This window comes from Passer montanus, unplaced genomic scaffold (genome assembly GCF_014805655.1).
Source record: "Passer montanus isolate IOZ18808 unplaced genomic scaffold, ASM1480565v1 scaffold16, whole genome shotgun sequence".
Taxonomy (NCBI): Eukaryota; Metazoa; Chordata; class Aves; order Passeriformes; family Passeridae; genus Passer; species Passer montanus.
Window position 1 is genome coordinate 12597351 of NW_024363160.1, and position 26300 is coordinate 12623650.

At 34.3% G+C, this 26300-nt stretch overlaps 1 protein-coding gene across 3 annotated transcripts in view; it reads right to left on the reverse strand.

Annotated features, from left to right (window-relative positions):
• The window catches only part of SNTG1 (syntrophin gamma 1), a 318307-nt gene that overhangs the window by 31711 nt on the left and 260296 nt on the right, over positions 1 to 26300 (reverse strand). For all 3 annotated transcript variants that reach the window (XM_039703013.1, XM_039703012.1, XM_039703010.1), the window contains 3 exons: positions 19902 to 20018; positions 15654 to 15725; positions 842 to 994 (listed from right to left, as the gene is read on the reverse strand). In XM_039703013.1, coding sequence (XP_039558947.1) covers positions 842 to 994; positions 15654 to 15725; positions 19902 to 20018 — 342 coding nt within the window. The remainder of the gene's footprint in view (positions 1 to 841; positions 995 to 15653; positions 15726 to 19901; positions 20019 to 26300) is intronic.

Consider the following 26300-nt stretch of genomic DNA (forward strand, 5'->3'; position numbering starts at 1 on the left):
GTGAATAAAAACATCGCATTCCCAGGAGGACACAGAAAATGTATGAGCCAATACTTGCACAGCTTAATATGCTAATATGGCTTAGGTAGGTGTGTGTAACTCCTGCCAACATCAACTAAAGCTGTTCTAACCACATGTATATTACATTATTAGAAAATCAATATTAAAATTGGGATTAGGTGAATTACAATTGTGGTGGGTGGCTTTTTTCTCCTTTTTTATTTCAAAAAGTCATGACTTTTTGTTCATGTGAGAAGTTATCTTTAAACACTCTGATATATAATTTTGCTATAAAAAGTCACTAGTAATCTGTATTTGAATGCTGTCCATCTCTGCATGCACTGTCACCTGACAATAGAGTAAATACACAGGGAACAGGAAATACGTGAAGAAAGAATAACACGTCAGAGGTACAACTTTTGTTCTTGTTTTTATCCAGTGAGTACTTCCCTCAGTACACTTCCATTCCTGGTATTACAAGGACTATTAATTCCTGCAAGGTTCTTCAGTAACAAATAAGGTAGCATGTAAGAGAGTAAGAATATCTAAACACTTGCATTTTGTGCCTGATCCACAGATTGCTTTTTCTTGTCTGTTCGTGAACTTCAGTTAACAAATATGTATCACGTAGTCATAATAACTCAATGATTGTATTTCAGGTGACCCCTTCTGAAGGCTAGCTTGCAAGCTTTTTGTGAACAGCAAAAACAATTACTTACATAAAAGAGTAACAACTTGAGAGCTGCAGAAGGTCATAAAATATCTTAAATTACATCATTATTTCATATGGGCCTAATTTGTTGATGTACCAAAACATGATCAACAAGGCAGTTGTTCTCACCTGTATCCGTTCCACTTCTAAAAAAGTTGCAGTTTGGAAGGCTTTTTCCCATAGTGTTAGGTCAGACTCTAGTTCCACAGAAAAGTAAAGATCTTCTCCAGATTCAGACTGCACACTGAAGCAATGTTTCCGACGGTCCAGTAGATCACTGTCCTGATGAAAACCTGAAGTTATATAATCTGGCATACATCAATTAATATTTTTAATTGCAAACATTTATGTGTCAAACCCAGCATTTTTAAATGGCATTTTAAATGACAGGAATAACCACAGTCGCTGAGGAACTGAGAATCAGGGGTTTGGTCTAAACATTGACACTTCAATGAATTTTAAAAAGGATGCCTATATTCAGAATGGTACAGAACAGCATATCTCAGGCAGTAACTTTAAATATTTTAAGAAATCACTTTTCAAAAATGTTATCAGCTATACATTTTACATTAGATACATTCTATGAAAGTTTTCCATTTTCTAATCATATGAGGAACACAAATATCAGCTTCTCTGACCTATTTGACTTATACACCCTATTCTTGAAGGTTGGTCAAAGGAATATTTTTATTTTAAGGAGTATGAAAAGTCCATATGTTCCATTTTCTTTATAGAGGCTAGAGAAAACAAGTTCATATTTCTGCAGGTTTACAAAAATCTAACATAAAATTAGTCTTTAAATGGATACTGCAGGTAGAGATTATAGTGGCTGTCCATGGTTAGGTTGCTGGCTTTGGTTCTGGAGGAGAAAATTACTTTTGGCTTTACTTTCAACATAACATCACATAATAGACATCAGGTTATAAATATTTAATAATTAATGATTGCTAGTATTTGTAATTGGTATTAAACCAAAGAATAAGCAAGTTGATTAAGAAATCCATTCATTAAAATGTTTTCAATTATTTTTTAAACTTTATTTATATAATAAAGAGGATGCTTTATGCTAAAACTCTGGCATGTAATTTGTTCTTGTGAAAAATAGGTTTGCAGAAACAGCTTTAATTAATTTAGTCCCTGCTACATCAAAGAAGTTGTCCCAAGTCACAAGCTCACCAGCTGTCTTTGCCAATACATCTGGAGATTTGGGTATAAGTAGCCTGCATGCAATTTTCACAAAGTTACCTAACAGCAAAGGGCAGAGTTAAGTTCAGCAAAGGAGACTCACGGGACAGTATTGCCTTCTGGTTATACACAACTTGAATAGACCAAGGGGAGCACAACCAGCTGATACAAGCTGGAGGAGCAGCTTACATTGTTCAACTCAGCTCTCCCTGGGGCAGAGAACCAGCAACCTAAAGCTGATTGAGAACAAAATGTATAAAACAGGAACCTGTCTGAAACGATCACTCTCAGTTATACAAGTAGGCAAGGGGAGAGCAAACACAACTTTCCTGTTTCCATTCATTCAGTAGAAATGTGACCAACCTGCTCAAGGAAGCCAATACAGAATGCATTCATGAATGCTTCTGGTTGAAGCATGATTTACAATTTCTAGAATAATTGACTATGGAGGCATCATATCCTCTCTTTTCAATCACCATGAAAAAACAAGTTGCTATGATTTTAAAATGACCAGTCACTGTGGAAAATTCTCCTTCCTTACTTCCATCAAGTGCTAAGCTTAGTAGCTGTACAGTGCTTAGTCATATATGAAAAAATCAGCATGAATATGTTTGATCTTCACAGACAGCATTTCAAAAAAAAACAACAAAAAAACAAACCAACTTGTTCCAGATTTTTCTTCCAAATACTCACAAGGATGTGTAGTTGAACCAGTTAAGTGTAGCTAAATAATAGTCTATGTCCTATCAGAAAAGCTTTTTGTCTTTTTTTAGTATCTCTTACCCCCCTTTTTTTTTCTTCCTTTTCATTTAGGCCCTTCTACTAAAACTGAAGTGTCAATTGTGTTCACAATATGTCCTGACCAGCATTCAAAACAGAAGTGATAATATCCAGGTTGTTGCTAATGGCATCTATGCTCCATTGCACACAGCCTCAAAGCACACAGAGCAGCAGCGCCGTGACAAATATTTAACCTTTTGGATATGTGTAGCAACAAAACACAGCATCATAGAGTGGCTTGGGATTGAAGGGACCATAAAGATCATCTATCTCCAACCCCTTATGGCCATGGGCAGTGAAGCCTTTCACTTGACCAGGTTACTCAGAGCTCATCCTTGTTCAGTTCCAGGGATAGGACATCCATAACTTCTCTGGGCAACTTGTTCCAGTGCCTTCACTACTGCCACAATAAAGAATTTCTTCCTAATATCTAATCTAAACCTACTCTCTGTCAGTTTGAAGCCATTCTGCCTTGTTTTTGTCACTACATGCTCTTGAATAGGACATCCATAACTTCTCTGGGCAACTTGTTCCAGTGCCTCACTACTTCCACAATAAAGAATTTCTTCCTAATATCTAATCTAAACCTACTCTCTGTCAGTTTGAAGCCATTCTGCCTTGTTTTGTCACTACATGCTCTTGAAGAGTCCCTCTTCATCTTTCTTACAGGATCCTCTTAGATACTGAAAGGCTGCAGTGAGTTCACCCTGAAGCCTTCTCTCTTCCAGGCTGAACAATCTCAATTCTGCATGAGCAAAAGCTCTGGAAAACCCTCACTCCTCCAGGGCAGAAAAGCTACTTTTTTTAGAAGTAGCACTTCTTGTCTAACAAATCTTAAATGGGATCTTGAACTGCCTGTGCCTCCAGAGCTAAACCTGATTGAACGCGCCTGTTAGCCCACAACCCAAAGGACCTTTTCAGCATGGAGTGTGGCAAGATTCATGTATAAGGTACATGTATCTCCTGGGGAAGGTTTTAATCCTTCCTAACTACAACCACAGAAGAAACTAAAAATATTTTGGACTCATCTTTACCTATTCATGTCTACAGTTAGTAGAGAATAAGTAATTATTAGTAATGCAGCTTAAAGCTTTTCTGAAACACAACTATGTGGGATCACACAAATCATTGGCTTTAATATAACCCCTGTTTTCAGATGGGACAGAGCTTAGTGCATGGCTCAGTTCCAGAATGCTTATCTCTATTTAGCTGGGCACAGCTAAAATTTGATGCTTTTAAATTATACTCAGACTCTTCCAGCACTATGAGCTTTTTTTGTCTCCTATTGAGAAGAATATGTTGTCTAGGAAAAAGTGAAGAGTTATTGCATAGCCTGTGAAAAAGAAAATGTTAGAAGTTTCATTGAGATTGATCTCTGTTAAAAAGCGCTTGAAAAATGCAAAAATCTCTGGAGGCTTTTAAGTGATTAAATAAAAACTTATGTATTTTATTATCAACACTGCTAGTAAGAATTATACTAGATTCTACTAAGCATTACATCAAGCCCAGATGATGGGAAAAAAGCTAAATGGGATCTACAATAATTACCCAAGTTTTTGCTACTTACGTATGAAAATGAGAGCATGCTTTGATTTAGGAAACACCTAATCAGTAGTAAGGTAATATCTCCCCTCAGTGTTTTGCATATAAAAAGTTTAGAATATTTCATCTACTACATTATACTGTGGCAAACAACACACATAATGGACTCATTTATTATTGGAATTTCCATTATATGAAGTTCCTCTTCAGAATGAAAACAAAATACATTTCCCCAGAAATAATAATTTAACCAAATAAAATTTCAATTTGTGATTAGCTCTAATGTATATACTTGTGATTTTGATATCATCATCTATGATTAGGTCCATGATAAGAGAAGTGTAAGTCAAATACATTTAAATAATGTATTTTAGTTTTACTAAAATTGCTAACATATATATGAAGTATTCCTTTCCTAATTAGTAGTTTTCCATCCTACATGTAAAACAGTTCTGTGCTAGGTTCCCCTTAGTACTGCTTCTGACACTTTTTCTGCTTTTTTGGCAAGATCTTTCTTTAGTTTTGCATTTCTTCTCAAGCACTAAAAATCTGTATTTAAAGTTTACAGAATGTAATAATTTGTGCAATAGATAACTGGACAAAACTAAGCTAAAGCAAACTAGGCAAAGCTAAAAGATAGCTATCCAAACATCCTTATAAAGACAAGACAGGAATTTAAAGCACTTTTTTTAACAAATCCAGCTGGGAATTGTCCAAAAGTCTGTTACTTGTCAGGAGTCTCAAAACCAGGTCTGGATGAAGCAGGAATCTTCATTAATTAACTTTTACCAAACCACTACTTCAACTGAAATATAAATGTCATTCTACCCATTTAAGAATCTGCTATGACCCTATGTTATTATATTCATTTACTAGTCAGTGATGGACATGAGCCAATTTCATTGAATTTTTAAGAACTTTTTCATACTGATAATGATTAGTTGTACTGTTTGCCTCTGATGTTCTTATTGTAAATTAATAAACCTTTCTGAAGAGAAGCACACACAAAACTTTTAGCAGTATGCTAATTCTCCCTAGAGGGAATGTAGTCCTGCTGAAGGATGGGCTGTGACGAAAGACATTGGCTCACACCCAGCTTCAGGGTAATCCAGCATCTCTGCTGACAGGACAGTATGACTCCTGCTTGCCTAATTAATAATGATATCCATGCTAAGTGAGAGTAATAAATTTGTCCATGGGAACTAAGCATGGCTCATTAGGCAGGTCCTTCCAAATTAAGGCAGAATGTCTCTTTATCACTAAATAGTGACTTCGCCTTCCCTTCTGCAGGGGTAATCTCTTCTCTTTTGAAAGACTGCTCGTTCCAGTAGCAGCACTACTTCTTTTTGATTACTTGTGCCCTTTCACTTTAAGTAGGAAGAGTGCATTAAATACTTATATTTTGGCTATTATTTAAATCTGCTACAATGCAGGAGGCCCTCATTACTTATGATAGGTAGTAAGAGTTGAGTTCTTCTATTCTAAAAAGCTCTCTGCAGCAGAAAACAAACATTTGCCACTTTCATGCTCATGGCATGATTTTTACTCAGGAGATGCTAAAGAATCTTCTGGAAGTCTGATTTACCTATAAAGTTACATGTAATATAGAGAGTGGCACATATATTTTTGCCATGGAACTGTAAATGTTAGTGACACCAGTGAGCAGTTTTTGACATGAACAACAATTCATGTCAGACGTTCAAAACCATCCTACAGACACAAAACAGACCTTGACTTTCAAGAAAATAATTTCAGCTGTTAAAATGAAGTAAGTATTCGCATTTCTTATATTAATTATAACAGTTCTGCAAAACACATAAATTAGAAAATAAACAAAACCTGTTTTCTTTGTTGACTAGTTTAGACAGTTCTGCCAAAAGAAGTCTGTCCTATCATAATCAAGATTCAAACCTAGCACCTAAATTCTCTGAAGATAAAAAGCATTTTCTCATGCAATAACTCCAAAGCAATTGTAAAAATTTCTCACATCATGCCTTTACACTTGCTAGCATCAGTGCCCTGAGAGTTTTACTGTTTGTTTCTCCTTTTACATATCAGTTCTGGCTACATAAACATACATCCTTCTTTCTAAGGGCATATAATGATCTACTTCTTCAGCTGGAATTTTCAGAACACTTCGCTTGAGCATCACCATTAGTTGCTATGGTGATGGTTCTAATAGCATTTACAGGCAGCAGGGAACAGATTCACTCCAGAGTGAAAAAAATATACAGTTTCTCCAACATATTCTCATTACTCAAGGAATAAATAAAATATATCAATGCAGGCATGTGTTTGTACATAGCTCATCTTATTTGGACCTTTCTGAATTTTATTGTGAAGACAGGTAAAAAAAAAGTTGAAATTGCAAATATCTATATATACACACATTTAAGTAAACACAGAATTGCAACCAAAATAAAACAGAAATACAGAAAGTATTTTGATGTTCAGATTTGACAAAAAGTATGTTTACTCATGAGGGAAACTGCTTATAATTGCAGAATAAATTTTACTTTCAATTAAATTTCCATTAGAAAGATGTGTCTGACGACTGGAGAGAAAAGGAAAGGTTCATTCCATTAGGTTCAGCATTAAGCTTGAATCACTTTTCTATTCTGCCTGAATAGGAAAATTAATTTCCTATTCAGGCAGAATAGGAAGACTGATTAAAAGACAGTCTTGAAGACCCTCATTTGAATCAGAGCCAAGAGCCTGAATACAGGTTTCTTCTGAGTCAGTGCCACAATTGTGTCTATTTCTTAATGAACTCTACTGAGAAACTTGTTTATTTTTTTGCCATATAAGGAACATTTTTTAAACGTTAATAAAACTAACTAATCTTTTGAGGAAATAAATATTCTAATACTTTCTGGAGCGGCCTTAGTGGTTTTTTTCTGTTACAGAGAAATCAGAGATGAGTATAATTACAAACAGATACCAAAAAATGTACTGATCATCTCTTTAGGGACTTACTAAGGTTTTTTACCTCTCCAAACTTTGAGACATTATTTGTCGGAAATTAAGAACAGATCCCATAAGAGTAAATATAATGATAATGGATAGCAATGTTAAAGAGTGATCCTATCTTTTCATTCTGACCATTTTTTAAAAATAGTTTCTCAAATTTAAATAATTGCAGCTGATTTTTTTCCATGTTAGCTGTCTGCCTGAGGATATTGTTGTATTTTATATTATAGTTAAAATAGCTAAATCAGTTCTGTAAAATAAATTAAAAAAGGAATTCAATTGGATTATCCCTGTAAAAAAGAAAGAAATAAAGAGAGCCCCCAAATCTGCTTTTTGGGCTGCTCTGGACTAGCAATGGCTGATTCAGGGACAGGGACACTTTTGCAGCCCTTGGGAAGAAAAGTTAACATCTACCAAAAAAAAAATTTAGTTGTTCTGGGCAAAATTTGACTGTTACCATTTTGAAGATTTCATTCTGAACATGCTGCATCCCCATGGCATAAAGGAGGAGAACCTTCCCTATATTTCCAGCTGTTAGGAGTTGTAAAACCTACTGGCCCTGGTAAGTGAGAACAGGATACTCTACATTTCCTTAAACTGTCTATGCACCTCTTCAATAAGAGAAAAAACACCTGACTCAACAGCAGAAGTGGACAAAGAAATTACATGAAAGAAAAGTTATTTTCATTCTCATTTTTGTCAGTTTTTGTATTTTTTTCCCTCAACTTTTGATGTATTTGTTTTAAAGGCAGGCGGAGATCTTTTAAAAGAAGGGAAAGCATGAAACGTGATTTAATAAAGATTGGAAAGTTACCCACCAAACTGATTATCTATTATATTAGAAGAATTACCAACTTGACTGCATACTCTTTCTTATTTAGCTTCCTTTCTTTTTTGGATAGAATTCCTTACTCAAATAGCTTGTCAATGCATTATGTCAAGGTGAGAGCAAATTAGAGTAGCACAGTGAAAAGCATTTGTGTTAAATATCACTGTGTAAGAAAATCTGTATAAGCAAATGTGTAAAAAACTTTACTTTACATGCACTTACTAATAGTGCTAAGAAAAAAAAAAATTAAAAGGGACTGTGGTAAAAAAGGTCCTGTCATAAAACAACAAGATAAATATTTTTTAAGAAATTAATATTTCTGGTTTCACTGCTGGCTCTGGCTGTTGGGAGTAATCAACATTTAGACCTCCACTGAGAAGAGAATGCACCAAGTGCAGCTTTGAATATCTGCCCCTGAGACAGGAGCACTTTATTTCATATAAGGATTGGGACGCATTGCAGTTTCAATGAAAAATAAAAAATTGTCACTGTTGCATGAATGCCTAGATTCACAAATTCCTTGTGCAATAAGATTGCAGCATCTCAAGCTTAATTTAAGTATTACAATAGCCAGAAATAAAGATAGGAAAAAATCTCAAATAATTAAAGTCCATGACCATAAAACAAGAGAAAATTGCTAAATAAGAGAAAAATATTTCACAAAAATCTAATAAAACTGATGAATCAGAGTATATGAGCTAATACAATACCATTCCAAGCTTTAGAAATGCTCTGATTATATGAAGTCAATGGAGAGAAACTTCTTGAGCTTACTTCTCAAGATAAATCTCAAGTATCTTGCATCTAAGACATATACTTCTCTTTCCCAAGAATCCTTACAAAGTATTTGTATTTCACACCCCATTTCTGCTCTTTTTCAACATTCCATTTGCCTTATGTTAAAAGTTAATTTGGCTTTGCTTTTCAAGGATGTTGCAGCAGCACTGTCAGTCTCATAACTAGACAGGCAGCAAAAAGCAATTTCTGAAACAGAGAGGTTGCAGAAGGCATTTAAAAGTTTATTTTCTGTATGTGTTATTTTTTTTGTTTTCCTCTGTGTGTTTATCTTGTTATTTCTTCTAGGATGAAGGATCAGACTCTGAGATTGGCAGCCCCAGCCCAACACAAGTCATTTATTTTTCACCCAAAAGGTGACAGTTTATATTAATATTGCATAAGAAATGTCAGAAAAGGCAGAGAGGGGGGGAATTAATAAAAAATGAGAAACCTCTCTAAAGTTAACAGGAAACATGAAAAGCCTTATTTAATAAGTTTACATTTCAAATATTGTTTGTCCTTTCTCTCTGAACCAAACAAAAAATAAGTCTTTGCACAGTGGCAGTTGTCATGCACGTAATGACATTGCCTCTTTACTTTCAGAAAAGACTCTTACATGGTGCTGCAGATTTACAGCAACATCAACACCTTTTACACACAGGGCCCAGTGAATTTGTCCAGATTAACATGCATTAAGGCTTGCATAACTATGTACACGTTGAAGAGAAATTAACTGAAATCACATAGAGAATCAGAGAAAGCGTGTATGATTTCGCCCGAGGTGCAGCCATCTAGTGCCTATCTCTGTGCATGATAGGAGCAGCTACACACCACCTTGCACTTAAAAGGATCCAGTGGTGGAAATTCAGTGGCCTTGTCAGGAGCTCTATTTCAATACAGAAATTCTTCATTATGGTCTAACTGAAGCCAACTCAGTGTTAGCCTTGATGCCAGTGGACATGAAGATATTTCTGACTATTACTATTTTTCTTATCTGAGAAGACAACTGTAATTTTATTTAGAGTGGAAAGAGATGCTCTTTTCTGTGGAAATATTATATAGTTTTAAATGTAGGACAGAAGGCAAACCAAAGACTGAAAATCACTTCAATTGTTTTCAATTTAAATACTCAACAGTTAGCATTCTTTCCAAGAACCTGGCTAAAACCCAGCTTGAAAATCTGACATTCCTTAGATGCAGCATTAACATATTCCTAAAAGGGCTGCATTACTTCTGCCTCTTTAGCGTTGTGAGTGTGAAGTCTTTTAGTGGATTCACATCAGGATGCAAGTCTCATCATTGAGCAAACCATGTGAATGACAGACCTCAAAATATTTCTCTACCTGCACTTCGTAAGTTTTTGTGTCTATTGGATGCAAGTCTCATCATTGAGCAAACCATGTGAATGACAGACCTCAAAATATGTTCTCTACCTGCACTTCATAGGTTTTTGTGTCTATCAGCATTATTTTTAAAACTTACCTGTATACAATAACATTGTCTGTAGTTTCCCATCCTTTTTATATCATCCTTTTCCCATACTTGGCTTACTGGAAATGGACAGCATAATTACAGGCAGTTTAAGTGGGAAAAATTAACATAACTACGTTTGAGGTTTTTACACATACTAACAGCTAAAATAAGGAAGGAATCACAAGTCTTTTGAGACACCAAGTTGGTCCTGATTAATACAGCAAGAAAATTATAGCTGCACTGATGTGAATGGTACTAACTGTAAACACCAATGATTCACTACCCTGACATGTTGCCAGCACAGACTGCCTTCCACAGTTATCCTCACATTTCATTCCAGAGTTGATCTGACACTTGAATATGTTTCCTGTTTTATGCTGAATAAAGCATGATCTAACTGTGAATCTCCAAATATTTTTGCATGCCACTGAAGATAGGAGGCAGGTGACTAAACTATAGAAAGCATTTTCTCGGAATTACAAAGAGATGTTTGGATGAGCTGACGAACATAAGTAACTGAACAAAAAGGACAGAGATGTGCAATTTCTTATGCTATTCTTCATAATTTACTTGAAACACGTAACAAACCTTCTACCCCTATACGAAAAAAATGTTTAAATATTTAAACTATTTAAAATTTATCTAAGGTATTTAAATCTTGCTAAGTGATACACACTTACAAATGTACACACTTTCAAAACACTCATGTTAAAACTGTGTATCAAGAGGTACCAACAAGACATATAAATGTCTTAAAAGTTAAATCAGATTTGAAATACTGAACACAATAAGACCCCCTGCCTTTCTGAAGTTAGTGATAGAATTACCTGCTTTTCTTGAATATTGAATATTGTTCAATTGCAACATTAAAATTAGTTGGCTGTTAATGGGGCTTAATCCCCAAAATAAAGGATAAAATGAAACAAGCTTCTGGGAGAATAAATTAGAAATATCTTTTGATAGCAAATTCTTCCAGCAGTTCTATTGCAAATGACTCACAGATACATTTTAATGTCAAAAGTGGTATCATTAAATTATCTTGCCTGACAAATTTCTTAATATGGACCACAGATTTTCATCCACATGCTGGTGGTGTCACTGTCCCATTAGCATTAGTCTGAATAAATTTATGATTAAAAAAAAAAAAAGGATGGTTTAAATGTATCAACTTCTTACTGGTTCAAATGGTGTGGTACTGGTTGAAGTGATTTAAATGGTATCAACTTCTTTCATTGATTAATCAGCACAGCTTTTACAGTTCTTGCCTTCTTTGCCATTTTAACTTGCCTCCCTTTGATTTCTACTCACTTTCTTTTTACCTGCTTATTTTCAGGGTTAAAGAGCTCTTCAGTGCCTTGTTTTCTCTCTGCTTCCACCCCTTAATAAACAGATCTATTGAATTTGTAATAAATTATTTCATATGCTTACCAATTTATGCATTTACCCCCCCTCCCCAGGTCTTAAGTTATTTGCATCTCCATAAATGCTCCTTTTACATCAAACATAGCCCACTGCTGTTTGCCATTATTCCACAATTAATAATTTAAACCAATTAAATTAAAATGTGATTTTTGTACTCATCCAGCTTTACCGAGGTTTCATGTCAATAATTATTATTTCATCTACAAAATCTTGACAATTAAGAGCTTCATATTTATGTGATATGTAGTTTTATCTGGTAGTTTGTAAACTTCACATAGAATATTTTTTTCATATTACATTATCGTTATGGTAGTGTATGAAAGTGCTTATGAGGGTTTGGGGTTTTTTTCTATCTTTTTATTGTATAAAATTGTAAATACTGAATTAGGGAATCAACAACATTTTGCTAAATTTCTTTCAATAAAACTGTTTTTCACACAATGAAAAGACTGCTTTTTAAAGTGTATTTTTATGCTTCAAATTTTAAGGGTCTTCCTGGTCATTTAGGTCCTAATCAAATTAGAATATAGACTTGATGCCTTGCTTCTGTTCCTTTTCTTTGTAATCTGATCCAGAAAAGAAAAACTATACAGTTCAACAAAATAGTGATTTATTTATTTATGAGCATTATAAATATTAATACACCAGCTGTAAATCACATAATAATCTCTGACATCTCTGAATAAGGTGCAGAACATCCTGCCTTTCAGCTGCTTGAGACTAAGGCAACTGTGACAATTGAAAATGACATCCCAGTCTTCTATATTGTTTGTGAAAGGAATCAGAGCCTTTGGAATGGATACTAGAGGAAAAAGAACACTAAACAGATGAAGTAAATATAAAGAAAACTTTGGTCATGGTGGCAGCCAAGTTTTGGGTTTTACTTAACATTTTTGGACTATATACTCTTCCTGAAGATTAAATCTACTTTGTAGTAGACAAAGTATTGTGTAGACATTGACATTTATTTACTGTTTTAATAATTCTACTGTTACCAGAAGAGGAATTATCATCCTGAAACACTAAAATAGCATTCAGTATGCATTCTGTAGGATCTGGAAGCTCATATTCTCCACTGTAGTGCTTTCATGAAGAGAAACTTAGAGAAGTCTCTCAAACTGAGGAAAATTACAATTCTATTTAAAAATATACACTTTGGGTCGTAAATCTATCTAATCCAGACTGTTCTTGTGAAGTTCATCAGAATTTTAGTCACAATTAAGGAGTGTAAAATGGAGAAAAAAACAATTACAGACATATTAAGTAAAGTCCTATCTCTGTGGCACGAGGGACAGTTATTGAAATTGCCAGTATACACAGGAGAAATTACCAGCTACCTTGGGTGACAGTTGCATCCTAATGAATGTAAGTCTGAATATAGACAATTTTTTTTTAATATCTCATTCAAATGCAAGCAAGCCATGCAATACAGATACACTTTGCTTGGTAAATGATGTGGTAACACTTAACTAAAGCACTACTTCTCACTCCTGAGCTAATTCATACAGAGGACTTGCAAGTCCTTCTACTTGAAGTGAATATTAGCCAGAAGACCTGTGTCATTCTCCAAGTCAAATAGATTTATAACAAAAATAGCATTTGAGGTACTATAAAAGGGAAGAAGTTTGAAGGTGATCACAAAACACCAGATTGACTTTTTTTTTTTTTTTTTTTACATGGTCTGTGGTTCAGCAATAACCATAGGGCTTGTTCAAATGGGTCTAAAAAACACTCATTGCTTAAATGGAGACTTTTAAGATGCTGGCGTAAAAGCTGAACAAAACCTTGAGTTTCTACAGATGTTCAATGTAGTAGTGTAATGGGAAGCTGTTTTTCTTGGTTTTATTTGCTTTTATATTTAGTGAAACCATAGTTAAGTTCTATAGCAACTGCTGTAGAAAACTAGAATATGGTGAAGATTAATGGTCCAATGTCAGAAGCTTCAATTCCATTGCAACGATTTTCCCACTTGCAGTTTTTATTATTTACAGGTTTTTGTCAGCTGAAGAACCTGCTTGAAACATTTCAGCATTTTATAAGCCTGACCACATTTACAGAAAATATACAAATAACTGAATATGAATAAAGTGATAAAGAAACATATAAATTATATTCTTAGATTACTAATGCTGGAATTGCCTCTGTGTTAATATAGACTGAGGCTGGAAAATCTACACCTCTTCTCAGACAGTTTGGATGGCTGGATGATAAAAAAACTCCAGCATCTTTTCTGTACTTCCATACAACAGTGCCAGAAAGGCACTGGTTTAGTTTTTACTGCTTTGTGGACTGTCTCCTTGGCTCTCCTTCTGCTACATGTCTGAGAAACAAAAACAAATCAAAAAACTAATGTATTGATATACAAGAATAGGAGACACAGAACAAAGGGGGGAAAAGAAAAATGGCCAAAATTGCAAGTGAATTAAGACCATCAACAACGACAAATAGCTAAAAGAAAAGAAGAAGGACCTTTAAATTACAGAAAATTATATGGCACAAATTCCATACATTTCTATTTAAAGAGTATGAAAAAATCTTTGGATAAGTCATAAGGAGGAGTCATCTGGCTACAAAGCACTTCATTCTCTGAAAAAGAACCTTGATGCTTATAGCATTAAGCCCAAAGCCTGAAGGATTCAGAGGTTACCAAAGAGAATGGGGGGAAAAGTGCATGTAAGAAATGGTATTTTTCAACTCTATCAAAGCCTGACTGTGTTCTTAGAGCACTGTTCACTTACACCCTCAGTGCAATGCCTTTACCATGTACAACTTGTCCTGTTCCTCCTCTTCCTGCATGAGCACTGCTAGGGAGCCAAGATTTGCACACACTTGGTAATTGAAGGAGATCCCACAGGGATGGGATGTTTTGTGTTTGGGAGGTTCTACTCCTTAATGAAGACTGCAGACCTCACAGCCAACACAGCAGTAAAAGAAAACTTTTCACTTCTCTGTTCAGACCGTTAGCAAAGAGGACTTTTTCAGACTATAAACATGGTGGGCTTTTTTCTTTGTTTTGTGGTTTTGTTTTATTTTTGAAGTCTCAAGTGCAAAAAGTTTCCAAATTTTATTGAGCCATTGCAATTTCATTCACCTCCCTAAGGAAAACATAGTGCACCTGTGTGACCTACAAACCTAAGAAATGTACCATTTATGTCAGTAAAAGGTCTTCCCAGTGGAAAACACTTTTAAAAAGCATGGTATTTGCATATTTCTTGTTGATACTAGTCTGTCTCTGCCTAGATAAAAAATAGAAATGTTAAAATTACCTTTTATGTAATTTGGACAAAAACATCCCCAAAACCAACATAAAGCAGAAAGCACTTCACATGAATAGAAAAACGCATCTCTTTTCCTTCTCATTTGAGAAATTTTGAGCATCTGTTTTTCACTGTTTTTAAAACAGAGAAAAGACTAGACAAAATAATTCTGATTGAATTCACAATTAAAAATTTGAAACAATGTATGATAATGGTCTTATTTAACTTGCTACTCATAATTTTAGCTTTCTAAACGTATCATTATCTCTTCTCATTTATTACACTTCAGACAGACTGATGAAAATGGAAAAAATAAGACAAAAGTTTTCAAAAGGGTATTGCATATTTTTTCCTAGTGAAATCATTCTTTGCATCTTCTATTAGTTCCACCAACATATTTGAAAACAGCCAAACCGATCTCTGCTTCTTAGGTCCTCATTTAGAAAAGGAAGTTTTACACTAGTTAAATGTGACATTAAAGGAAAATAAACTCCATGCAGCAGATGGAGAAATAAGGTTGTTTCCTAGTCAAAATAAGTTTATTTCCAATTTTGCCATGCCTTCTAGTTTGATTCTGTACCTACTGACACCAGAACTTCTGATATTTGACTTTAAAGGGGAAAAAATAGATCTCTTTCTGCAAGGTAGTTAGTGTTATGCTTTTGTCTGTCAAAGTAGCAATTTATTTTTTACTTTTATATCATACCTTGAGAATTTTGCACATTATCTCATAAACTGAAAATGTTTTCTCAGCTCGTGTCCAATCCCAGGTCGTGACCTTTAAAAAACAAACAAAACACAAAATAAACAGAAAAAGAAATTAAGTTATTTTTGTTGGTTTTTAATAATTAAGTTAGTTTATTAGCAAAAAAAAAAAGCCTAAACTATTTACATTGATTAAAATATATTCAGAAAGACCAAGCACTGCCTCAAAGCAACAACCAGCAGGGACCAGACTGTTCTATCCAGGCAATGCTTAGGAGACATCCTCCCTGTCCTTACACTGCAGTTCTTTTGCATGCAGCCTGCTCTATGCAAAATGATGATACTTCCCCTGGGAACTTGCAGGGGTTGCAGTGAGATCCTGAAAGGATGCAGCCCTTGAATTTGTATCTCACAGAGCCAGGGCCCTGCCTGTTAGAAAACATGCTTCTCATCACTTTCCTCCTTGTACTGCATGCCACTATTTGCTCCCGATCACCTGCAGGACCTGCCAATCCATAAAAACAGTGTCCAATCTTACAATGTCCCAGACACTTACCAGGGGGATCCAGGGGGGAAAAAAAACCCAAGCATGAAAAAACATTATATATATTCACTTTTTTTTTCTTACCAAGATTAATCTACTTCTAAATTCTAACAAATACTTGAAGTATAGTCTATTTTTTTTCCTCTTTGTTTTGGGATTTCACAGCTGGTTTTAACTATATTCATTTTAGGCAACTGTTTTACACAGAAAAATGCATATATGAAAGAATTGAATTTAAGACTTAAATGAGACAGAAAGGGAGAGATTAATATATTCAGTAAGGGAAGAGTTAAAGCAATATCAGAACAGTGTATAAAATTTCCAAGGAAAATGCAAGCAGTAAACAGGAAAATGTTAAAAATCTCAAAATAAAGAAGAAGGCACAAAATAGAATTAAATTGAGGATATAAATGAATGAATAATCATCTTAATGGTAAGAAACTTTGGACAGTGGCCCATATCTAAAGGAAAACAGCTGTATGATTAAATTTGTTAGACACAATGAAGAGGGTGATGAAAACATACATTACTGCTTCTATCAGATTCAGGATAAACTTTTTGAAAAAATTTTGATAAAATATATTCTAGAGCCCAAAGAACAAATATTATCTGAAATAAATTTATTTCTTATTTAAAGACAAAATGATCATTAATAGATCAAAATTATTTTGATGTTGTATGAGAAAATTACATATCTAACTAATTTTTACTTATAAACATTGGTGCAATGAAAAGTCCTTTAAGGAAATCACAGGCATGAATTAAAAGTTCAAAAACACAGTGCTATAGTTCCTCTTCTGTTAGAATTTTCTTTATTTGTAGTCATTGTGAAATGTAGTCTTCACTATCTTATTGAACTGTGGGTATTAAACCACAAAGCTACTCTTTCTCCTATGGAAAAAAAGATAAATTTTTCACCATGGACAGAAAAAATGAGGAGAAGAGCCTTGCTACAGCCCCAGTGAGCCCACAACACCCAGTCACACCAGATGAAGTCCTCTTGTGCCATGAGGAAAAGCCATTATTATTGCTCCTGAAGCACGAAGCCATTTGGAACTACGTTTAAAAATTTACTACAGGCTCCATACTTTGGGAAGAAATAAAAGAGCTCCCTCTTCTCCCCTGGTTTCCTGATTTTGTTTGTAACTGTAAAGGGACTTCTTTTCAGGTCAAAACAAAACTGCTTCTGTACAAAGATATGTGCAAAGCAAAAGCAATTGTAAAATTAAGACACCCACAGAAATTGCTGCACCCTTCACTTTTAATGTTTTAATTTGAAATATTGAGTAGCAAAAGAAAGGATGTTAGTGACTCTTTCTCAAGTAAATTTGCAATTATAAATTGGAAGGAACTGAAAACCACCAGAGTTGACAGAATGAATAATTCTAAAGAAGGAAATGTGCCACTAAATAATATAAAAAAATACTAAAGAAGTAATTTTCTTTAAAAAATTCAAAATGTATATAAGAAACACTAGGATTGCTCTTTTTTATCTGAGCATGGGAAGTAGAAGTACTATTGATCAAAAAGATAAAAAAAGAGGCAGGGGAGGCTGTTGATAGACATCATTTAAACACGTTTCCCTAATGTGTTAGTCTTTGGTAGAGACTGGGCAAATACTTTTGTTTCATTTTCTGGTTAAGAAAGTTTGTAGGACATTTTTTTTCAGAAAGCAACTTTGTCCAAGCAGTTTATACTGTACATATAATTAGAACAGTTTTTATTTTAACTACACTTTATACATCTCCTAAAAAGAAGCTCTGAAACTGTCATTGAAATATTGTTCATATTTTCTAGTCCCTGGAAGAGACAAATCTTCAGAATAGCAAATTTAACCGTATGTGTAAAAGTCTGGATATAGAAAGTAGGATTTTAGAAGTGTGCAATTATTATATATATTACATGTTGGAACTGGATGAACTTTAAGGTCATTTCTAACATAAACATTCTATCATTCTATGTCTTTAAGGCAGCTCTGTAGGAGCTCTGTCCTAAAAAAGCATGCTTATCATTCTGCTTCCCTCCTACTCCATGAAGAGAAAATATTTTTCTCTGCATTTCAACAGTTTTTCTATTTTAGACTAGGATTCAGAATCTGGCAATACAAATTCATTTTGTCCTTGCAGCTAAGCTGAAACAAGAGCTATAAAAACTTGAGGATGAATTTCTTGTTTTATACAATAGCAGCTTGCCAAGATCTTCCTTACTCATGCTACCATGAGTAAGATTCAGGTTCAGATTCTTCATATGAGCATGTTCCTTTCACACCCATTATTCACCCCCCATCAACATTTACCCCCTACAAGTATATTATTGCTATAAATTTATGATTCTTCAGTAAAGATGTTTGTGGTCTCTTCCATAGTTCTTAGAAAATAATAATCTTCCTTTTGTGTATTGAAAAGGATTTCTCATCATTGATTCTCATTCTATCTAGTACCCAGAATGGAGTTGGTTTTACTTGACAGGCAGCAAATGCTCAAGTAGGTCTGCCAAAGACACAAGAGATGTTTTTGAATTAAGGTGCTTGTTAGCATTAATCTGACGTTTTAATCAGACCCTGAAAAATTAATTAATAGAACTGAGAGAACCAAAATCCCACACCCATGAACTAGTCTACAAACATTGAACACATGAGGTTTTCAGTTCATACTTCCTTCCATTCCTCATGTCTTTCACATGTTTTTAAACCTTTTGCTAAACGAACACCAATAGTTAGTGATGATCAATCTAAAGACTTGCAAGATGACTTTGAGCTACCTCAGGAAGATATTGCCCCAAGAGGTAGTAGATGCCCTGTCTCTGAAAATATTCAAGACCAGGTAAGACAGGCAACCTGCCCCAGCTGAAGGTGTCCCTGCTTGCTGTAAGGAGATTGGACTAGATGACCTTTAAAGCTCCCTTTCAACCCAAACTATTTTATGATTCTTTTTCAGGCAGGAAGGAGCTACAGCCTGGATCTGACAAACACAGAGTTTAGCAGCAGTCAGAAAGGTCACCCAATAAACAGGACAAATTAATTCACATGACTCTTCCTGCTGCAGGCATGGATGGGACTGCTACTGTCTCCTTAGCAACTGGCTTAAAAGTTAGCTAGAGGATCTTTACTGCATCTTAGATGTACCATAAGACAGTGAAAGCAAATTGCTGAGTATAAGATGAGCACTAAAATGTTCTCTGGTGTTCCCAGTGAGATTCCAATTAATATATTTAACTTGAACAATTTCATTTGATTCCCTACCTTCCTTTTGGTGCTCTCAAGCAGCAAAAACTTACATTCAGGATGGAGTCTAAATAGAGATATATTGCTATCTCTACAGCATGTAAAAAGCTTTGATATTTCCCCAAATCTCAGCAGTTTCTCCAGAAGATTGTTCAGTTTAAATGTAACCATGTTGCTTTGGGCCTGTTCTGTCTGCCAAAAGAAAATTAAAAGCTCCTTTGCAACATGAGCAGATTTCTCTTTTATTTTTTTTAGCGTTCATTGAAATGTGGGAAAATAAGTTCTTGCTAGATACCCAATCACCTGAGGAAGAGCTGTTTCCTCTCACTTCTATACCACACACTCTAGAACTCTTCAATGCTGTTAGTTACAGTCCTTCTAGCCCAATGAGTGGTACGTCACTGTGAAAGACTTGTCCACATTACATGACATTATTTTATTTAATAAAATGTATTCCCACTAAGCATAAGAAGCATACTTACTGGAGGTGCTAGAAATTTATACAGGGAAGATCCCCTCAGTGCTAGAAACTTTGGTGTGTACATTCGGTCCTGTAGGGAGTCTTGTTCCCGTTCTTCCGTCCAGCCCATGTAGACTATCTGACAAAAAAATCAATAGTGTTGAAAATTTCTCACAAATTTTCAGTTGTTTCCAGTATTTCACATGCATAAACTGATGTCTGTCAAATTTAATATAGCTGCAAACATTGAACCCCAGATACAATATCATATATTGGCAGTTTTTATAAATTATGCCTGTAAGAACAATGCAAAAACATGAGACGAAATACTTATTGTACTAGAAACAACACAAAAACCTAAACCACGTACTCCAGGGATGTTAAAGGTGTATTCCACGTATTTGCTGACAGATCATGTCAGTGAAATTTAATGTAAGTGAACTGTAACGAGCCACCAGTCAGGAATTCTAAGTCAAGCAGCTGCTACTATACAGCAACATAGATAGAGCCTCCACATGCAAGTTCACAGTGACACATTAAACAATACAATGTTACAAATTTAATTTCAAATTAATTAATGTCAATTAGTATTTTTTTTACTTCCTGAAAATCTCTTTGTAGGAGTTTTGAACCTTTTTGCTTGGAAATAGGAGATTAGCAGACTGTTTTCAGTCACTACTTTGAACAGACTAAGATGTAACCAGAGAGCTGTAGACCCTTACTACTACCAGCAGATCTTCTGACACAGAAGTTTGAACTAGAACTTATTCCAGTTCGCTTCAGGATGTAATTTCCTGCCTATCCTGTTAATTTTGAGTTCTTTAATATCAAATTCTTAAAGAGTAGAAGAACATGAGTCACCACTATGCCAGCACCTGGAGAACCACTGAACAGGGAGTAGACACATCATGGGACCTTTGATTTATAACAGTGTCATTAGCAATAAAATACATTTTCCAGTGTGCATGGGTACACTACTGCTATGGAAAATAGTTCAACCCATATTTCATACAGTGCTGCTAATGAGACAGATCTATTTTTAAATGTCTCTGTGAAACTGATCTCTACACTAACAAGTTATGGGACCCTGTCTTATATGTAAGTAATATTAATGTAAGGAAAATGGTAATAATTATGTAACAAAAAGGTAAAAAAGCCAACAAGTGTGTTTGGTGCACCAGTGGTATGAATGTCCCTAAAATTAATGTATTTACTGCATGTTTTATCCTCCCAGATTTTAAATGCTGTGTACCTTTTGAAAAGATATTTACACTAGTTTATTTCTGTACTTTTGGGCAGAGAATTTTCAGCAAAATTTCTTCATGAAATATGTAGTAAAATAGTGTATCTATTGTTTCTCTTTTTTTTCTTTTTTTTTTTTGGGTGGGGGATAGGGTAGGCTGTTTTTTTTTTAACATTACACACTGGAAAATATTAGCTTTTTTGAAATCCCCTTGTATGAAATCAACACTACTAGTCTCTGTCACAGTTTATTGGATATTTTATGGTCTATAACCAGAGACAGGGAGAAGCTTCATTTTTCTCTTACTATAGTGACACCTCAGTACTTAATTATTTTGTCAATATCAAACACTAAAACTGTCATATAGTCTCAGGTTCAATGAAGAACATGTGTTGAAGTATCTGTTTGTTTGGTGACTAAGTTTATAAAAGTCAAAAAGAAGACAGATCTGTACCACAATATTCAACCATCAAAAAGAATGTTAAACACTGTATTTTTATGCAATAACTAAAAAGCCATGTTCTCTGAAATCTCATTCCTTCCTGAATGAAGAACAACTCAGAAGGAAAAAAAAAAAACCCAAACAAACAACCAACTGGTAAAGTAAAATAAGTTTTAAATTATTTAAATTCAATGTTTATTCAAATTTCTCTCATTTCTGCTGTTTCATATGCTATCCATAAATAAGATCCTCATCCCTCTGACTTGATTGCAGTCTCTAGATCTCAGTGACCAAGGTGGATTTACACAGAAGAGGTGTGTAAGTATAAACAAATTGGACTACTATGTGCAGAAGTTTGGCACATTTTCTGTCTATAACTGAAGAAAATACACGATCTCTAATTTCTAGGAATTGAGACATCTATGTTTCAAAATCAATTCAATTGAATTAATTTGGTTTCATCTTGATTTCTCTAATTTAAATTGGACACACAGTAAGGTATCATCTTGTCTGATGATATTTAATATCCCTGTAACACTGTACATAATCCCTTCTTAGTGTTTTTCTCTTTCATAATTCTACATCTGCTGTTCATCACAATAACAGGATACAGTCACTCATGCTGTGCAGATGTATTGATATTCCACATTTGATTGACTCAATACTAAAGTAGCCATGAAATTCAGGGCAATTGCTCCCTTAGATATTTGTCTCTTGCCTCTGTAGATCATGAGGAAAAATTAGATTGATTTTCCAGACAACATGCTGTACCAGAAGTTTTATCAACAGAAAAGCATTTCTCCTTCAGGCTCAATACCTACTATTCAATATAGAGAGGAATTGTCAAGCAAAGGCTGTATGATTATGATTAGGGACATTTTCAAGTTTGTTTGAGTGCATGTGTATATTCACATGTGTGGATTATAATAGCACAAGCCATATTCTGGAAAACAAGGCAAAACTAAACAAATACTTGATAACTATTTTAATAGATAACTCTGAGAACTGGGATAACTTTTAAGTTCCTAAAGTGATCTCAGTTTATCTAAACATATAAACATGTGAAATTAAATAAAATATTGTAATTTTTTTATACAATGGAGGTGAGAAACTGTTGAAAATTTTCACTTTTGGTGGTAAAGTAGATTACATTTTTGAAACATTTCTGTTACTGGAAAACATTCTGTCTTCTAAAAAAGCTTTGACCTATAAAAACTTAGAGAAATTTATTTACTGGAAAGGCACTGTAACTTACAAAATTAGTTCATGCATATATATGAATTGAAATATTGGATAAATATCATATATGACTGAGGGTTTTGGACCATATCTCAGTGTAGCTGCACATGGGGACTTGGCACATATAGCACTTCATGAAATGATGAAATTCCAGAAATTTCATTTCTGAAAATAACTGCTTAGCACAGACACATGATAAATAGATATAAGTGCTAATCACAAGTAGACAGTGCATAGCATTCTGCTTTATAAAATCAAAAATCTAGTTACTTTTTAATCTTATCAAGTTTTTTTGAGTCTCTATAAAACTGTTGATTGTTATCAACAAACGTGGAAGGGGTGGTGAAAATAGATTTTATTTATGATTCACATTCCATTTGAAAGATAATTTTTGCATTCCTGGTTTCTAACTTAACTCAAGCAGCTCATTCTTCAAAGTCAAATGGTGACACAAATTAGTTAACTTAGTGGCTGCTGGTTCAGTAACAAAGATTCAATAAGTCATTATGGTTTATGGGTTGAATCATGGACAGTTTAGAAAAATCTATATTGAAATGATAAATGAAACAGGACAATTTCTTCAGTCAAAAATCCATAATCTTGTAATTTAATATGTTCTTAAATCACACAGACATCCTAATCAAGCAAGATAAATTGCCATATTTTATATCAGTCTAATATATTGCTAAAAATTACTTAAATAGCCTTGACTATCAGAGGGCTTTTTCAGAGTTTTTACACCAATTTCATTATATTTAAGGAAGAATAGTAAGACAAGAAAAAATACAAGAAATTTCCCCACAATGAAATGTAATACCTATGTGACATCATAAAAGTGAGGCAATTCAAAGATCAGAACTGCTGCACTGACAGCTTTTTATCTTGCAAGTCTGATACTCATACTCACATTTTGTGAAATTGTGCTGTAGGGTGACAGGATGAACAGGGAATCCAAAGGCAAATAAATATGTCAGACAACACAGAGGGAAAGTAATGAGGGATGAGAAATTCAAATAGCTCTCTCTGCTGTGGTTTTAATATAATTTTTTCTGTACTTTTAAAAATAATTTTTTGTATAGTCTAAAAATTTATTATAGTCAGTTGTTAGCAGAAAAACAAAAAAAACCACACTGGAAATGGGAAAAAATGGAAGAAAAAGGGTGATCACAACACAATCATTGGCAAAATCTATTTTGCTTAGCAATTGATTTAGGAAAAGGCTTAGGAATTGTATCTGAGTTAAAAAAAAATAAAAAAATCTAACGTCAACAGAAGAACTAACCACATAAAATTTTGAATGGATGTTAGAAACATTTTGCCTTATTGTAAATGAAATCATAATGTCTCTAATCCTCTTTTTCAGGTTTTTGAAAAGCCTGCTAATCTTTCCACCTTTTTTTTAATTCCTGTGAATTATTTTTTTATCTTCCTCTTAAAAAAAAGTCCACTATAACTTTAGCTATCATTGACAGCTCTAAAGATCACTTTCATATTTTTGGACCACTCAACTACGAATAGATTATTCCATCTAAGATTGCACATGTATTGTATCTCACAACTTAATTTTCTCCTGTGTAAGAACTCACATTGTCATCTTGCTACTAGACCAAGCCTGAGTATCGGTTTTCCATTTGGTTTTGTCTTGTTCTATTTTTGAAATGACCACACAATAATGGAGGAAATATTATCAGGTCTTAAAGTAAATCATGTCAGAGAAAACAGAAAATATTTCTTAATTATCAAAGATGATTTTTTGCTTACAATCCAGATAAATTAAAACTGGTATCAAAGATTGAAAACAGAGCACATCTGCTTTCTTAGCAAACAACACCAGAATCAGAGCAAATAAGATGTTTACAGTAGCAAAACTTGCCTGGACTTCCATAGAGATCTGTCCAAAATTAACAGTGCTGTTTGAAAAACCTGCACAACAATTTATGTTACATCCAACAGCATCCTATGAGAAAACTTTGCACATTCCCAATGAGATGTACTGGATCTTTCTAGAACTCAGGACTATATTAACTGGTGCATGCCGTTGCTCCCTCCACAGGTTTGAAAAATGATGGCTACATCTGGATACAGGACAGTTTTCCAAACAGGTAAAGAACTGTGTGTTGCTTTTCTTGGTTTCTTCTTCTTGTTATAATCTACTAATTCAGAGAAACATTTTGGCTCACTTATTCGATTTTTCATCCAGTGCTACATATTAATAGTCACAGCTTATTTCAAAGCACTCATTTTACTTATTTAAGACTTCTAAGTAGCTGTTTATTGAAATAAATTCTTCTAACGGCAAAGTCAATTTGAACCTTAATTGGGCAACTGTGTGCCTTTGTCAAAATGTCAACATTAGAAGTTGGGATTTTTTGCCTCTCTTAAATTATTCAAGTCAAGGCACAATTACGTGTATTTAAAATTCATTACAATTTGAATTTGTTCATTTTAATAGAGGTGATTAGCATTTAGAAAGCACAGACTTTTTCCAAGAAAGACCTTATGCAGCTGTTATTACAAAGATGGATTTGGATGCAAACTACAGTATTAGATACCAATCTATATTATTTTTGGGAGTGTGCGTGAAATTATGAGTAGGAATCAGTACAAAAATAGCTCACGCTAGTCCTGTCTTCCAGGATATTGACTGGGTAATTAAAAAAAGATGAAAAATGAACTAGAGTAGTTAGCCAGCATGTGGCAAACTCCCCAAAATGCACAAGGGACGTGTGCATTTTATACAGCATCAAGCATTTTCCTGCTAAATAGGTATAGTAGCTAGATGATGAAAAAAAAAAATAAATCTCATTTTATCTAAAGTAATCTGCCTTCCTCACCTGACTGACCCTTCTCCTTCTTGTAGACTTTTCTTATTTACTCACCACATAACTCACCTTCGGAGCAATTTACACATCAACACAATTTAAACATCACCGAGCAGGTTCATTTGATTACCGGGATTACAACCGAGGAGATGCATTCCTGATGACATCAGAGGCATTTTGCAGCTGACCTGAGTGGCTTCAGGTCTTCACTGATACTCTCAACAGAGCAGCTCTCAGCAAACACATTTGAAAATGTGCAGGTCTCACACATTTCCTGACTAAAGTAATTACTACATGTAACACTATCACCATTCCCCGCTCCTTTTACTCTGATATTACTGGAACCAGTAAGGTTCTGCTTTTTTAAATGGAAAAACACACAAAAAAAATCTTTGATATATGGCCATTTTTTAATTCCTACCTGTTTATTTTTCACCTAAAATTGGAGGTGAAATTTAGGAATAAGCACAAGAAAGGCTGCAAATTTTAATCCAGGATTAAATTTCTGGGGGATTTTGGTAGTTTAAAATAGATAACAGTATGATACAGCAAGCTCAGCACTCATGTGAAAAAAAGTAAACATCATTTATTTTGAAGCCTAGTAGCTTGACTGGTTTTAAGACTCGTCTTTTGATTAATGGCATTTTTTTTCCTCTTCTAAATGTACGCAGGATG